At 39.1% G+C, this 18,186-nt stretch overlaps 1 protein-coding gene across 1 annotated transcript in view; it reads right to left on the reverse strand.

Annotated features, from left to right (window-relative positions):
• Positions 1 to 18,186, reverse strand: part of LOC150085739 (kinesin-like protein KIF20A) — a 1,052,004-nt gene that overhangs the window by 830,841 nt on the left and 202,977 nt on the right. Inside the window, exon 6 of the mRNA XM_090374670.1 lies at positions 15,700 to 15,811. Coding sequence (XP_090230796.1) covers positions 15,700 to 15,811 — 112 coding nt within the window. The remainder of the gene's footprint in view (positions 1 to 15,699; positions 15,812 to 18,186) is intronic.

Raw genomic sequence — 18,186 nt, forward strand, 5'->3', positions numbered from 1 at the left:
ACTTCCATCCCTTGTCATGGAAGTTGATAGCCTAAATAAGTTTAAGGCTCAGCTGGACAGGTATTTTGAACGAACAGAGGGGTGAAGTGGAAGTGGGTTTTTTTTTTTTTTTTTTTTTTGGCTGATGCTGCATAAGCTTGCTTTCTTGCATCAAATGCCTTTACTAATGCTAATGCTAAATATACAGAGAGGTGGAGGTATCTATATAAAGAGGTCTTTGAGATCTTTTAAACAATAAATATGGTTTGGTTGTAAGTAGATTGAAACTAGTGTTATTTCAATATGAAGAGTTATAAGAGCAGAAACAGTTTCTATTTCAGTTTGAAGTGGAATATGTTTAGTCGGGATTTTTGAATTTATTAGGATTGCCACACCACCATGGGCAGCATTAGCTGTATTACGGCCTCTTCGATAAAGGCTCTTTACTGAAGGAGAAATTTGCAAGATTAGGTAAGTTCCCTGAAGACAAAGAGCAACTGGAGAATATCGGTTTATTAGATCATAGATGTCATCTGTGTTGCAACGAAAACCTCTGCAGTTCTATTGTAAAATACAAGGCATTATTTGTGTTTAATTGATGGAGCTGTATCTGATTGCTTTTTGAAGGTGACTGCTTATTACGTTCCAGTTTTTGTTTATCTTTTTTGGAGAAAACTGGCTAGTCAATATCCATTTCTTCTTCAGCATAGATTTCTAAAACAAGGTCTTCCTGTATTGATATGTGCCATGTTGTTCTGGGGGTTTTCTGGCGCATAAGCTGCTTTGGCTATAATGCGCCTATTCCTTTATTGTAATAATATATGAAAATTTCTTGTTATGTCAGAAGAGGCAAAAATCAGAAATGACTAAAAACTCCAATTTTCTTCAGAAAGTTAAAAAAATTCAGGGATATTTGCATTGTCACCAATGACATTCTCTAGAGTTATTGGTTTCCGAAGGTTAACCAAAGATAGCAGGGGTGTATTTCTGTCTTGATTATAGTGTGGGCATTCAATGAGAATGTGTTTCACAGTCAAATTTAGAGAACAATGTGGACACTGTGGTGGATCATCTCCTGTGAGTAAATGAAGGTGAGTCAAATGTGTATGGCCTATTCTTGATCTTGAAAGGAGTACTTCTCGTTTTGATGGACGGACACTGGAACGCCAAATTCTAGGATCCTGTTTAAATTGAAAACGTTTGTTATTTGTTTGGGAGTGCCAGAGTGCTGTCCATTCTGTTAGGCATGCATCACGAATGATTTGTGGATAGTCTGATGCTGGAACAGGTATATTGGTTAAATCTAAGGTAGATGAATTTTTTGCCGCTTTATCGGCCAGTTCATTACCAGAAATTCCAGAAGGTGCTGGAATCCAGCAGAAGGTGATCATTTGGTAGCGCTCTTCAATCTGCAGTAATAATCTTCTAATTTCATTTAGAAAAGGGTGAACTTTATCTGTGGAGTTAGATAATGCCATAATTGAGCTGAGGGAGTCAGTGTAAATAACAAATTTTAATGAGCAGTCAGAACAGAGATTTTCTAAGGCTAGTTTAATTGCATATAATTCTGCTGAGAAGATACTGAATTCAGGTGGAAGGGCTGCTGAAATAGTGGTATTTAGGAACACTGCTGCTGCTCCAACGTTTGAGTTAGATTTAGAGCCATCTGTATAAATTGGAGAAAAGTCAAAATATTTGTGAGTGGGAATTGCATGAAGTTGTTTCACATTTGATGCTTGAAGAACATTTTTCCCCACTGGCAAAGGTAGTGTCACAGGTGGGTAGAGGAGTACGAGTCCATGGTGGTTGAGTGCATGTTACTACTTCTTGTACAGAATGAATGGAAACTTTCCAAATTTGCATCAGTTCAAGAAGGCGAAGACCAGCTGGTTTTACTATACTAGGCTTAATTCTGTAGAGGTTTTCTAATGGTGAATTAAATAAGTATGACTGAATTGAATGCGAGGCACAACTTTGTATTTTGACAGCATACTTCAGTAGCAGTGTTTTCCTACGTAGAGTTAACAGGGGCTCACGAGCGTCAATGTAGAGGTTATGTGCTGGTGATGTTCTGAAAGCTCCAAGTGCAATCCTCAAAGCACTGTGTTGAACTGGATCAAGCCAGCGCAAAACACTTGCTCTGGCAGAATCATAGACAGGAGCACCAGACGGGATCGGATAAATGCCCTGTATAGCCGAAGTAAGGAGGTGTGCGATCTGCACACCATGTTAGGGTGGATAAAGTTCTGAGTATATTTAACTTTTTCAAACAGGAAGTACGTACATTTTTAATATGATCTAAGAAATTTAATTTGTTGTCAAGGAATAATCCTAGAAATCTGATGTTACTATTGACTGGGATGGAGACGTTGGAAATTTGGAGTTCAGGATCCAGATGGAGTTTGCATTATCGACAAAAATGGATAGCAACTGTTTTCTGTTGTGAGAGTCGATAGCCGTTAAGGTTGGCCCATTATTGTATTTTTATTCAGTGATATCTGAAGCTGCCTTTCAATTGATCTCATGCTTTGGGAATGACAGGAAATGGAAAGGTCATCTGCGTGAAGGTATGACTCAACTGTGTTTGGAAGCTGTTTAGTGATGGAATCGATTCTAAGAGCAAAGAGAGTGGCACCCAGCACAGATCCCTGAGGAACACCTTCTTCCTGAATGAAAGTTGTAGAGAGGTCATTTTGGTATTTTACTTGAAACGATCTAGTGTATAGGAAGTTCCTTACAAATATGGCAAGGTTTCCCCGTAGATCGAGAGAATAAAGATCACTAAGTATGCCATGCCGCCACGTGGTGTCAAAGGCCTTCTGTATATCTATAGTAACCATTACCAGATGCTAGTATTTAACAAACGCATTGTGAATGGCAAATTCAGCCTTGATCATGAGATCTAAGCATGATCTGTTTTGTCGAAAGCCATGCTGACTATTGCTCATTAGATGTTGTGACTCTATGATCCAGATGAGTCTATTGTGGACAATTTTTTCAAGGATTTTGCTGAGGCAGCTTGACAGAGATATAGGTCTATAGTTTTGGGGATTGGTTGGATCTTTTCCAGGCTTCGGGAACGCCAAAACAATAGAGTGATGCCAAGAAGCTGGATAAGTTTTTTCTAAAAAAATACGGTTGTAAAAGACCAGGAGGAGGCGCAAAGCTTTGTCATCAAGATGTTGCAGCATGACATAATAGATCCCATCTGGTCCGGCGGCACCATTACAAGCTGTTTTAATGGCATGCAATAATTCAGAATATTGTAGAGGTTTGTTATATGGTAGAATGAGGGCAGTTTGAAAGTTAATACAATACTGTTCTCGACTGTTTTTAATTCGTTGGAAAGATGTAGTATAAGCTGATGTTGCTGAGATCTCAGCAAAAGTATTGCCCAAAGCGTTAGCTATATCCGAGGGACTAGTTAAATCTCGCCCATTCCAGGAGAGGACTGGAGAGGGTATGGTTGGAAACTTACCAGAAAGTTGTCTAATTTTTTTCCAGATTAATTTGCTGTCAGTATTTCTGTTAATTGTTGATGCAAAACAGGTCCAGGATTCTTTTTTGGCTTGCCTCTGTATGAAGCGTGCTTTTGCCCTTACTTTCTTATAATTTATCAGATTGGCTGTGATTGGATATTGCCGAAACAAATTCCACGCTTTATTTTTTGCTTTTTTTGCTTTGGTGCATTCCTCATTCCACCAATAATTATAGTGCTTATGGCCTGGTGGATTTCATAATGCTATTGTATCTTTAGCTACGTTTAAGCGATGCGACGTGATGTAATCTGTCACATCATCAATACGCTGGAGACGGATTTTTTCCTCATCGAAAGAGATTGATGACTGAAATTTTGCCCAGTTTGCTCTTGTAAATTTCCATTTCCTGCAGGGTTTAGTTAAAGGAGTCTGTGCTATCAATAGCTTGCATACGATTGGGAACTGATTCACTGCCCATAGGATTGTTTATAACATACCACTCTATGGTCAGGACCAGTACTGGAGAACAAATGGAAAGATCTATTGCTGAAGTATGTCCAGTTGGGAGTTGAATGTGAGTGTGTGTGCCAGTATTCAGTATGGCGAGGTTTAGTGCATTAAAAGTCTTTCAATGAGTCGACCACATGTATCCAATTTAGAAGCACCCCATAGGGGGTTGTGCCCATTAAAGTCCCCTAATATACAGAGAGGTGGAGGTATCTGTATGAGGAGGTCTTCAAGTTCTTTTAAACAATAAGTATGGTTTGGCTGTAAATAGATTGAGACTAGTGTTATTGCAATATGGAGAGTTATACGAACCGCAACAACTTCTATTTCAGTTCGAAGTGGGATATGCTTAGTTGGGATCTTTGAATTTATCAGGATTGCTACACCACCGTGGGCAGTATTTGCTGTATTGAGATCTCTTCGATAAAGGCAATAGTTCTTTATCGATGGAGAAATTTGTGAGGTTAAGTAAGTTTCTTGGAGACAGAGAGCAACTGGAGAATACTGGTTAATTAGATTATGGATATCATCTGTGTTGCAACGAAAGCTTCTGCAGTTCCATTGTACCATGAAGGCCATTATTTGTGTTTAATTATTTAAGATGTATCTGACTGCTTTTTGAAGGTGACTGGCTTATGACGTTCCAATTTTTGTTTGTCTTTTTTTAGGAAAACTGGCCAACCAATGTTCATTTCTTCTTCTTCGGCATGAATTTCTAATATTGGATCTTCCTGTAGAGTAGGAGATGTCGCTGGTATTGTAAGAGGAGTGTTACTTGCCTGGTCTGAATGCTTGGGGTTACTGGACTGTTGCTGAGAGAGGACAGCTCGAGCCCAGTCAGAGATTGATATGTTTGAGGGGACGATAACTTCAGTTTGGGTGGACACTGTTTGTTGTTTTTGTGCAACATTTGCATAGGTACATTTGGGCATGGTAGGAGAAATTATTTTCCTTGCTTCTTGAAAGCTTACCTTGTTCTCAACCTTATATTTAACAATTTGTTTCTCAGTTTTCCATCTCTCACAAGTTTTAGAATATGCAGGATGGTTACCTTTACAGTTGGGACATGTCTTTTCTGTCGCCAAACATTCAGACTGAGTATGATCGGAAGATCCACAGTTTGGACAAACTGGGTTTCCTCTACATGTTTTCTGAGAGTGACCATACTCTCAGAAAACATGTAGAGGAATGCAGTGGCATCTCAAGGGATTGGGTATATACGGCCGAACACGGCAAAGTAGATAGCCAGCTTTTACTGTCGATGGTAGGTTTGGGGAATTAAATGTAAGAATGATATTCCTGGTAGGCGTAAGGTTATTGTCTTTTTTAATCATGATTCTTCTTGATGTAATAACATTTGGATCGTGAAGTTCTTCGGTTAATTCATCCTCTGTCACGTTCAACAGATCCCAACTAGAAATCTCCTTTGGATGTATTTAAGGTAGCATGGGGAGATACTTTAATTGGTATCCCAGCAAAATTTGAAAGTTGTAAGAGTTTCTCTGAATGTCTACTTTTTGTTGTTTCTAAAAGAACGTCTCCAGATTGCAGCATCTTCACAGTCTTCGGAGATCCTGCAATACTCTCCAGGTGTTTCTGGATGAGGAAAGGAGATAATTTGCTGAGAGGTTGTTCTGAAAGTGAATGTAAAATTAAAAAGGAAGGAAACTCTTTTGTTGTTGAATTTGTTTTCAACCTCTTGGGTTGTGAACTGTCATAATCAATTTCAGTATGTGGCCGAGAGCTTGTCGGCTCTAAAGATGGGTAATCATTTTGCTCCATCTTTGCTCCTTTTCGCCCTTGGCAGATGAGCTTTTCTGCCAAGGTTTCCGGCCCCGCCATGGGGAGGCAGGAGCAGTGCCTAGTGTGACCAAGCGAGAAGTAGTAGGGGGTTAGTAATAAGACTATGAAAAAAGAAAGGTGGCTTGCCTTTCTTGCTCTGTACAGCTTTTGTAGCAAGAGCAGTTATAAAATAAATAGATTACTTAACGAGAAGAACGCAAATGAACTATATATCACTTTTTGGAAATCGCACTATAAGGCACAGAAAAAAATCGCTCAGTCACAATCGCTTGGCACCTGGGGCCATTGATGTGCCATCTGTGTCCATGGTTGTGTCCTGGATATTTTTCATTGCGTTTGAGTTTGTAATATGGGATGTGATAGCACTCTTTGAAGGAGGAGATGCCACTGGTATTGTCAGAGGAGTATTATTTACATGATCTAAGAGTTTGTGTTGTAGCTTACGTATACTTGGTTGTTGTTCAGAGAGGATATTTCTAGCCCAATCAGAAATTGCTTTATTAGTGGGAACTGTGACATTGGTTTGAGTGGAGACTGTTTGATACTTTTTTACGACATTGGCATAGGTTACGTTTTTAGGAGGTACAGCTAGTTTTCTTGCTTCTTGATAACTTACTTTGTTCTCAACCTTGTATTTTACTATTGTTTTCTCAGTTTTCCATTTTTCACATGTCTTGGAATATGCAGGATCATCATCTTTGCAATTTGGGCAGGTCATTTTTGTAGTCATACAGTCACTTTGTATGTGATCTGAGGACCCACAGTTAGGGCAAACAGGAACCACTCTGCATACAGTTTGTGAGTGGCCATAAGACTATGAAAGGCAAAGAAGGCAAAGTATGAAAGGCAAAGAAGGCAAAGTAAATAATCTGCTTTTACAGAGGAGGGCAAGTTGGGTGTATTGAAGGTGCGAATAATATTTCTGGTTGATATAAGTTGATTATCTTTTTTAGTCATTATACGTTTTGCTTGAATTACATTTTGTCCCTGCAGTTGTTGGGTTATTTCCTCCTCTGTGGCATTTAAAAGGTCCAACTGGATATGACACCCTTAGATGAATTTAGGATTGCACGAGGAGATATTTTTACTGGAATGCCAGCAAAGTTTGTAAGCTGTAAAAGCTTCTTCAAATGCTTGTGGTTCGTAGTTTCCACTAATAAGTCTCCTGATTGGAGTCTTTTAATAGCCTTAGGAGAATGAGCAAAAACTTCCAGATGTTTTTGTATAACGAAGGGAGACAGTTTGCTCATAGACTGACCAGTGAGTGAGTGGAAAATTAAAAATGATGGGCAGAGTTGCTCCATCTGATTGGTCTTCTGTCTCTTTGGATTGTCACTACCTAAGTCATGATTGGTATCATAGTCAATGTAAGTTTCAGGTCTTGAGCTCGTAGGCTCTAAGGGTGGATAAGAATTTTTATGGAGCAAAGCAATGCCAGATGCCTGGACCTGCACTGAGGCAAGTATCCCCACGCCAATGGAATTCCAGTAACAGCAACACCACCTTGGTTGGCACGAGAGTAGTTAATATAACCTCAGAATATGAAATTGGGAAGCGATCAGCAATACTCACACAAATATTTTCATTAGCAGGCTGGATCTGTTGACAAAAGTTGAACAAATAGAGGCACTATTGAAGGAACTAGGAATACCTGGCAAGCCTTTCAAAATCAATCCCAAGCATCCCTCTTACACCTCCTACAGGATTCAGATTGATGGGCCCAATTACCAACAATACCTCAATGCCGAATACTGACCCAGAAGGTCTGTTAGTGATGCAATACTATGGGAGACTAAAGGCTAAGAACTCATCAAGACCGAACCACAACATTCCACAACAATGCATAACTACATCAGCATAGCTACCTGTTCTCTCTAGCGGAGTCTCACAAATTATATCTGGGAGTGGGTGCAATTCGTGGATGTCTAGCATGGAGATGATGAGTGAACATCAGACTGGTCGCCTTCCATTTAGAAAATCCGGCAACAGGGCATATCAAATGCGACATCGGTCCCCGGATAATATTTCAGATCATTATATGAAAAGCAGATACTGTTCAGAGAGTAATCTCATCATATCTGTGGAGGTAAATATCTGATGTTTCCTACAAAACATCAGGAGCGTCAAAAATAAACTAGAGGGCCTACTTGATTTACTTTCCTATGCAGAGTACAACTTCATCATTCTGAATGAAACCTGGCTCAGAGATAAATGGAAATTGCTGCCTTCCCCTTAAATCTTGGCTATCACACAGTCGCTACTAATAGAATCGGGAGATGAGGTGGCAGCATAGCAATCTGTCAAAGGAGTTCACTCCCCCTAATTAAGACATCCGCTTATCCAAGAGATTACATAGAAGCAGTTCTTGGAATCTACAGAATTGCTGATTTGTCAATCTGTGTGTGTGCCGTTTATTTCCCTCCACTGGTTTCTGAGGATTGTGTCCTTAATCTGACAGCATGGCTGTCATCCACAATCACTCATTGGCAAAAACTCGTCATCCTCGGAGACTTTAACCTTCCACTGCCAGCCACAAAGATGCTCCTAGATACACTGTAATTGAACAAGTCGGAAATGGGCATTGGTCTGATGTTCTTTCTCACATGGCAATGCCACCCTGTAGTGCATCTCCTCAAACTGTTCAGTAAAGGAAATCCTGACCATAACTGAGAACGTCCTCCCGTCTGATCACAATCCGATCGCTGCCATGATATCACTGCAGGCACCTAAGGATGAATGCACACAAATACAAACTATAAACACTGTCAGGAGAGTATACAATCCAAAATACATCAACATTGGAAAAGCTACTACCCTTTTCCAACTTTACCCATGGAACATGGGTAAAGTTGGAAAAGCTGGGTTAAGCTGGCTGAGCTTAACATCAATGAAGCTGCCTACTGGCTATCGAGATGGATGGAATTCATTGCACTGTCCAAAACATGCATCTTTAGTCCCCACTCAAAGCTATGGTGGAATCACCTCCTGACTAAGGCCTTTAGGGAAAAACAGGCAGCCTGTGCCTCTTACAAGAAGTTGCCTTCATAAGACTCATAGGCCAAATTTTCCCAAAGAAAGGATAAATGTCCAGAAGAGTAAACAATCAGCTATTGACAATTTCATGAATTGTCATGAAATCGTTTTTCCCCAGTTTCTTTTTCTTGTAGTCCATAAGATCTTCATTCAATCCTGATTTTTTCCATTGTGTGGTCCACAAGTCATAATTGCACTGGATGGAATTCATTGCACTGTCCAAAACATGCATCTTTAGTCCCCACTCAAAGCTATGGTGGAATCACCTCCTGACTAAGGCCTTTAGGGAAAAACAGGCAGCCTGTGCCTCTTACAAGAAGTTGCCTTCATAAGACTCATAGGCCAAATTTTCCCAAAGAAAGGATAAATGTCCAGAAGAGTAAACAATCAGCTATTGACAATTTCATGAATTGTCATGAAATCGTTTTTCCCCAGTTTCTTTTTCTTGTAGTCCATAAGATCTTCATTCAATCCTGATTTTTTCCATTGTGTGGTCCACAAGTCATAATTGCACCCCCCCCCCTGTTTCGTCAGCGTTATAATATAATAGAAATAATATAAAAATAAAAAAAGAGGCATGTGATGCAAGAAAGCAAGCATATCTGCTTAGGCAGCATCAGCAAAAAAAAAAAAATTTCACACAACCATTTCCTTTAAAAGTTTGTCCAGTTACACCTTGAATTCATTTAAGCTATCAAATTCCACTACGACAGATGGAAATTTGCTCCAGCAATTAACCACCAGCTGGCTAAAGGCAAATTTCAAATAGGGATATCACGTTTTGACGTGATATACCTTTTCCAATGCTGATATGTAAACATCTTTATTCTTCCACAATGCCGATACACTTGGAGAGGACAAACAAAACTTTTTACACACTTCATTTTTTGCACCACATTTTAGCTCACGAATAATTTGACTTTTTTCACAAATTGAGACACTTTCTTTTGTTAGTAGACATGTTTCCCAAGGAAAGGTTCATTTCTAACTGATTTTACTTAAAATTGATAAAGTGATCTGCATACAAAGTTCTAAGAAGTCCCGAAATCCATACAACATTACTAGAAGTCCCATATTGCATACAACGTTACTAAGTTTCATTTCTAAAATTCTTAGAAGTCCCGAAATAGATTTATGGTTCAGTGAATAAAAGAAAATCTGTAAACATGGTAATGGAACAAGCGGAAAGGAAATGCACAATTATATAAGCCGCCATCCCAAGAGGACAAGGTCATAAACTGGCTGCTAATCCAATGCACGTCGCCATAAAGCTAAGTTGCCATTTTCTTTTTTGTCTATTCTAAGAATTGGGTTCGTCTGACAATCTGAGCAATTAAGAATGTTTGCATTGTTACAAAAATTTGTTCGGTATATCCGTGTAGTACACTCGTTATAACAGTGAGCAAGTGTATGGGAATACGCGTAAATTAAAATCATTATGGCTTTTTACTTGTTACAACTGTGATCTTGGTATTTCCGTGCTCGTGTGTGCAGTGTTATAAACTGCACTGGGATACAAGTTTAAGGTTATAATTCTGTATTGAAACTGAAATTTTATTTGAAATTGAATCGAAATCATGACTCAGACCACAGCAGCAAAGCAAAGTGAGTGCTGTTTCTCAGGGGAGAACTGAGGGGGGAGGGAGTTGTCCTCTGAATCACAGTCTTTTGAAACGTACTGCTTGTCTGATGTTTGTGGAGCACTCAGGAACGGGACATGATATTGCCAAGGGGAAAGTGTTCACGTGTGCACAATGTAAGGAGTGCGATGAAATCAGGCGCCAACTCAGCATTGTTAGGAGTCGATAAGAGAGCTTGAAGAACAGGGTGGATGCCCTCGAAGGATTTACATTGAGGGGCCCACCAATCTCTAAGCTGCCCACACCAATGCCAGAGCTTCCACTTGAACATGATGCAACACAGCAGAAACCCCGAAGGCAAAATGCGCTGATCCCAAAGGAAATAGTAGATGTCGGTGACTCTATTGTCAAGGAAATGGGGAACATATTGTGCAAAAAGGGGAGGTGGAACAGGAACAGGACCAGGGTAGATATAAACCTATGGCAGATATAAGTTAGTCCGTAATCAAGTCATAAAGAAGGATAGGCAGGCAAAGGCAGATTACAAGAAATTTTTGGCAAAGGATGCTAAGAAAAACAGCAAGGATTTCTTTACTTATATAAACTAAAAGGAGGGGGGGATGAATCTGATTGGTCCACTTGATATCGATGGTTCGACTATTGATGATCCTGCTCAGATAGCAAACAAACTGAATGAGTATTTTGCATCTACATTCACACATTATGAGTTAAGGTTTGAAAATGTCAGAAGGTTATCAAATTGTAGCAGGGTGCTTAATGATTTTGTAATAACTGAGAGCAAAATGGAGGAGAAATTGTTAAAGTTAAACATAAGAAAGGCATCTGGGGTGGATGGGATCTATCCACTTATATTAAAGGAGGTGGCAAAGGAAGTAAGCAAACACTTAGCCCTAATTATGAGAGCATCCTTGGACTCAGGGAATGTCCCCACGGACTGGAGATGTGAAAATATATCCCCAATTCACAAAGGGGGATCAAAGGGTGACAGGAGTAATTACAGACCAGTTAGTTTAACTTCTGTTCCAGGTAAAATAATGGAGTCACTGATTAAAGATGCATTGCAGGATCATATAGACAAGACTGCACCAATAATTCGGACACAGCATGGGTTTGTTAAGGAAAAGTCTTGTCTGAAAAATTTGGTTGGATATCATGATGTGGTTACAAAGGAACTGAATGCAAAAAATAATTTTGATGTCATATACTTGGATTTCAGGAAAGCTTTTGACACTGTTGCACATGGAAGACTTCTTGTTGTTGTTGTTTTCGTTTTTTAGGAGCATTAGCAGCTAAGGCCATATTGCTCCGGGATATGCAGTGGTCATTCCCTGACCTTTCCGCATTTTGCCGTATTTGGTGGTGACGGGCTCGAACCCCGGTCTAATCAAGAAGCATGTGCTACGCACTGCTGCTCCTTCCCACCTGGCTACGGAGGCGCCCATGGAAGACTACTGTACACACTGGAGCAGAATGGTATTAAGGGTAAGTTGCTACAATGGATAAAAGGATGGTTGAGTAGGAGAAGACAGAGGGTGGTAATCAATGGGTGCTGCTCTTCATGGACTAATGTTATTAGTGGAGTCCCACAGGGTTCGGTGTTGGGTCCACTGTTGTTTTGTATATTTATCAATGATATTGATGAAGGTATATCAGGCTTAGTGTCGAAGTTTGCAGATGATACAAAGGTTGACAGGATTATTAGTCACAATAATGGCAGTGTGCTACTGCAAGAGGATCTAGAAAATATGGGCAGATGGGCTGAGAAGTGGCAACTGAAGTTTAACATTGACAAATTCAAAGTACTGCATATGGGTAGAAATAACCCCAGAGAAACGTACCAACTGTGTGGTACTACATTTAAGATGGTAGAAAAAGAAAAAGACCTGGGTGTAATTGTGCAGTCCGATATGAAGTTTTCGGAGCAATGCAGACAGGCTGCCAGGGCAGGTCATGGGGTTTTGTCAATGATATATAGGAATTTTGCTAGCAGGGAAAAGGAGGTGATTGTCCTTCTGTATAAGGCAATGGTCAGGCCACGTCTTGAGTACCGCATACAGGTCTGGAGGCTTCATTTTAGGAAGGATGTAGATTTGCTTCAGCGTATACAGAGAAGGGCAACAAGATTGGTGAGCGGAATGAAGGGATCCTCTTACCAAGAGAGACCAAGTTCTGCAAATTGCAGCAGCTGGAGACTAGGCACCTGCGAGCTGATCTGATTGAGGTGTATAAGGCCTTGAACGGATTGAGCATGCTGAATTCTGATGGGATTCTTCCACTTGTTCAGATTATGAACATAAGGGGGCATAAATTCAAATTGAAGAAAGACAGACATAGAATAGATGTGCAGAAATTTGCCTTTAGCCAGTGGGTAGTAAATTGCTGGAACAAACTTTCATCTGTTGTGGAAGTTGATAGGTAAAATAAATTTAAGGAGGAACTGCACAAACATTTAGAGGTAATTGTTTTGTAAAAAAAATTTTTTTTTTTTTTTTTTGGCTGATGCTTATACACTTGCTTCCTTGCATCACATGCGACTTCTACTACAAGTTGTTGTCTTATGAAGAAAGGCTTATGTTTTGCAAATTACAGTGTCTGGAGACTAGGCACCTGCGAGGTGATCTGATTGAGGTGAATGGTTTGAGCATGCACAATGCTGATGGGCATCTTCCTCTTGCTCAGAAAAATTGCCTGAGAGGGCATAAATTCAAATTGAGGAAAGACAGTTGTAAGACAGATGTGCAGAAGTTTGCCTTCAGTCATTGTGTGGTTGATTGCTGGAACAAACTTCCATCTGTCGTTGTAGAAGTTGATAGCTTAAATAGATTCAAGGCAGAACTAGATAAACACTTGGAGCGAGTGGGTGGATGAAATGAGAAGGTTTTTTTTCTTGGCCGATGCTATATAAGCATGCTTTCTTGCATTGTGAGCCTTTACTATGGTAATGCTAACAAAGTACTCAAATATGCACAGGTGCCTTCAAGTTGGTTGTTGTACAGAGTCATGGCAGTTCCGAAGAAGCCTCATGCGAAAACACTGGCTGACTTCAAGCCAATATCAATTGCCTTTCCCTTCCTGAAATGCCTCAAGAAATGCATCTATAATGATGTAGCACTTGCAATCTTTGCGAATAGGCCCCAACATACCCATTAAGCCATGCCTAATAGATCTACTGTAACCTGACTACAGTCCTTATCACATAAAATAATTCACGCCTGGAATGACAACGAAGATCTTCACACCATTTTTCTGTATATGAAATCTGCAATATTCGTTCCACTAATGGGTCAAATTCAAGCATTCCTATCGTATGCTGATTATATTGTATGCTGCTTGCCATGCAAACACATGTTGGTGATTCACAAGAAAGACAAACCTCCTCTGAATCTGTAAACAGCTACCTAAATAAGTATGCCAAATTTTTTGGCCTGTCAGTTAATCCAGAAGTCAAACTATCTTATCTTTACTCCAGTCGGATTACTTCTGCTGATACTGCATCCTCTCTATGTCCGAAATTGGCAGGAAATGTTCTGACTCCCACAGACAGCGTCAAATTCCTAAGAGTAATTCTTGATGCCAACCTCACCTATAAACAAATCCCAGCACAGTATTCCCAAGCCCCAAGAGACTTCTGGGGAATGAAAATAGATCTGTGCAAAATGCACAATAAGCAAATAAAGAAATACCTCACAACTTGCTTCTGTAATGTGCTCTCCTATGCTGCCGTATAAGTTTGTTCTGGAGCACCACCCACCAGCCGCAGGAAACTATGGAGCCTTGAATTCTGGGTGCTGAAGTGGGCAACTTGTGGTCGCACCACATCTATACAACATCTAAATCTGAATTCTGCTCCAATTGCAATACACGCTCAGTCCACAGAGCCCATGCTAAAAATAAAGGCATTCTTCATTTGTGCTCAGCTAAGCATGATCACATCAACATCTGGAGCATAGTTGGTTGGCATTTGCCAAGACATCTCTGCAGTACTCCCTCCTTGTACTCAAGGCTCCAGAGGTTACAGAATTTCAAGAGACATTTCCCAAATGTGACTCTGGACACTCAACTGACTCAATATCGATATCGACCTGTGGTCTGTCAACAAGACATATCACAATGGCACCTTGGCCTATCTTTCTGTTTGTAAAGGACAATTAAATAATATAAATGGTCTAAGTTAGCCGATGTCATTTCATGTTATGCTCAAACTTGTAGTTCTTTTTCGTTTTAATTACTATTTCATTATTACATTGTGATTATTATTTATTTTTTTTTTTCTAATAAAAAAAAAAAAAGTCACTTGTATAAAGAACGTATTGCAAGATCCCTTCCTCCGGCTTTCTGTGTAAAGAATCACTATTGTATACAATTTAGGTTAATAAAGAGTCTTATTATTATTAATTGTGCGTACATTCATTAAAAATTAAATTAAAAAGACCTGGGGGTAAATGTACAGTCACATATGAAGTTCTCTGAGAACTGCAGACAGGCTGCCAGGACAGCTCATCGGATTTTGTCAATGATATACATGAATTTTGCTTGCTGGGATAAGGAAGTGATTTTCCCATTATATAAGTCAATGGTTAGAAGCATTTTGATTGCTGCATACAGATCTGGAAGCCTCATTTCACAAAGGTTGTAGATCTGCTGGAATGGGCATAGAGAACAATAATGAGATTGGAGAAGGGAAAGGAAAAAAACGGTGCTCTTACCAAGAAAGGCTTCATTGTTGCAAACTGCAATGCCTGGAAACTAGGCATCCACCTAAGGTGATCTGATTGAGGTGTTGGATGGATTTGAGTGGATTGCTTAAGCTCCATAATAATAGCATTCTTCCTCTTGCTAAGCCTACACAGGAGGGACAAATTCAAATTGAGAACGGATGGTTTTAGGTTGGATGTGCGGAAGTTTGCCTTCAGCTATTGTTTGGTCAATTGTTGAAACAAATTTCCATGTAGTATTATGGAGGAGGGTAGTTTGAATAAATTCAAGGAAGAACGATAAAAAACTGTTGAATGGAGAGGAAAGAGGAGGTTTTGTTTTTTTCCCCCCTTCTGATGCTGCATAAGCTTGCTTTTTTGTATCAGGTGGTAGATGACTTTCATCAACCGGTGAAATACCACCACTTTGCTTATTGGAGGCTTGAAGTGGTGAAACCCATGTTTAGTCTCTAGAGCAAAGTTTCCGGCACCCCCCTCCCCCGATACTTCTCCTTCAACCCATGCACAGTACCAAGTATCATAGGTTTTGATACCTTTCGTGTTTGGGGTTTTCATAAAAAAAAAAAAATTAAATAAAATTACCTTCTGCTAGACAACTGGTTCAGTTTGGTAGATGCCATATGCAAGTTCTTCCGACCTACTGCCAAAACTGTCATTACTTCTTCTAATGAAGACACATTTACTCGTTTTAAACCTGCAAGTTCATAATTAATACAAATTAAATAATGACACTTCCCCCATGATATGACTTTAGTTCAGTTTATTGGTAACCCACCAAAAGTACATTCTAAATACCAAATTAATAATACATTTTTTGATTCTGCTTTAGAACCCCCATATTCATTAAATGGTGTTATTAACAGCTAATTCAACAGTGGTACGCATAGCTGACAGTTTTACCTTCGAAATGCTGAAAATTGGGTAACTAACCAACAGGAAGGAAAGAATGAATAAAGTTTTAGCCAAAATAAAAAAAACACAGGAGCATTTTTCAAAAAACAAGAGAGTTGTTTTTCAAAAAACAACTCCAGAAAAAGCAGGTTTTCTGAAGTCCAGCCTGCACTAGAAATTAAATTTCGCTAACAACATATGCATTTATATGTGGAATACATTAGCTTACCTAGAAATCCACCAGGAGAAAAGCACTTTTCCAACGATGAATCTCTGTTTTAATTATTTGTTAGCTACAATTCATTGACTTTTAAGAAAAATACTTTTCCTCTTCGGATATATATGCTGATTCAAAGATCCATTTATGAAATTGGCTGCTGTTTAGACATGATTGTAAAGAGCATTTCCAAGCCTTTAGCAGAAAGAGAAAAGATGAACATAGTTTTGTTTTTCTCACCTAGCTGAACATTCTCTCACACTCGGCATTATTTTGCAGAAATGTTAAAATTCCAAGCATGACTGAATAATTTCCTACTTGAATAACTTGTACACACTTGTTAGTTAGATAATCAAGGACTACTGTATATCAAATCTTTTTTCATATATCAGTTCTTTTATAATTATGAAAGAAGAACTGAATACTGAAAAATATACTATTCTTCAATGATAGTGAGAAATGCAGAAACTTTTTTTTTTTTTCCCTTATTTTGAAAAATTGATTCAAAAAAGGCTGTTTGACAAATAGAATACTGGATGATGAATTAGTTCTTCTCCAAATTCAATTGTATATAAGTTAAACAGTTAAATACAGGAATCGCTCGATAAGCGCGAATAATTGTTTCTGCAAAAAGGGCACGCTATGTGAAATCGTGCTAATCGAAGTTAATAATCAATACAAAATAGCCTAATTTGTTCCGAGACCTATAATATACCAATCAATATTTTTAAAAATATGTTTTATTTTTTATGTTAATTTAATGTACAGCAGTATAAAAGCAAAGGATAATTTATAAATATTTGCAGTACAGTAATCAGTGCTCAGTGTTGGCATTCGTGGTGAGTGGACACGCTTAGTCAGGGCTCCTCAGTTAAGTGGTTTACTTTTGGATAGTGCTTTTAAATATTTGATTTATTTAGATATTGTTGGATTATTTTGTTATAGGTTTTCCTGTAACAGTTTGATTTTAATAATATTATAGATATAATTTTTTAAAGTTAACTTCCATTGATATTTATTTAATTTTATAATGGTAGTTACAAGATCTGCCTTAAACATGTCACAGGGTATCGTGACTTACACAGAAATAGCCGATGGCGATTTACGGGTGAGTAGTGATTTAATCCGTTGTGGAACCTGTAGAATGTTTTCCAAGGTCGACCTGGTGACTAATCCTACCTCACCTGGGGATTATTTTCTTTGTGATCGATGTAAGGAGTGCATCGATCTTAAATTACAATTTGGTGCACTGATGGAACAATTTCAGTCCCTGAAAAAATGGGTGCTTGCCCCCGAGATTAATGCATCTGGGAGCTCGTCAGGGACTCAAGACTTACACAGAAATAGCCGATGGCGATTTACGGGTGAGTAGTGATTTAATCCGTTGTGGAACCTGTGGAATGTTTTCCAAGGTCGACCTGGTGACTAATCCTACCTCACCTGTGGATTATTTTCTTTGTGATCGATGTAAGGAGTGCATTGATCTTAAATTACAATTTGGTGCACTGTTGGAACAATTTCAGTCTCTGAAAAAATGGGTGCTTGCCCCCGAGATTAATGCATCTGGGAGCTCGTCAGGGACTCAAGACTCCAGCAATTTACCAAGTGATGCACACCCGATTCGAGCCTCAAAACAGAAAAACCAAGTGCAAATTACTCTGGTTAAAAAGGACATTGTTTTATTAGGAGACTCCATTGTCAGGGAAACGGGGAATATTTTTTGTAATAAGGATAGGTGGAGTAGAACCAGGGTATGTCTGACGGGAGCAACAATTAATGATGTCACCAACAGACTGTCAGATTTTAAGGGGGTAAAGAGAATATTATTATTCATGTGGGGACTAATGATATTAAACATACACGATCTGACGATTTGTTGGAAAAATACAGGACCATGCTGAGGAAATGCCGCGAGCTAGGCCACAATGTCTATGTATCTGCAATTCTGCCAAGACACAACA

The sequence above is a fragment of the Mastigoproctus giganteus genome, chromosome 5 (genome assembly GCF_048544385.1).
Source record: "Mastigoproctus giganteus isolate SK-2022 chromosome 5, ASM4854438v1, whole genome shotgun sequence".
In the NCBI taxonomy this organism is placed as follows: Eukaryota; Metazoa; Arthropoda; class Arachnida; order Uropygi; family Thelyphonidae; genus Mastigoproctus; species Mastigoproctus giganteus.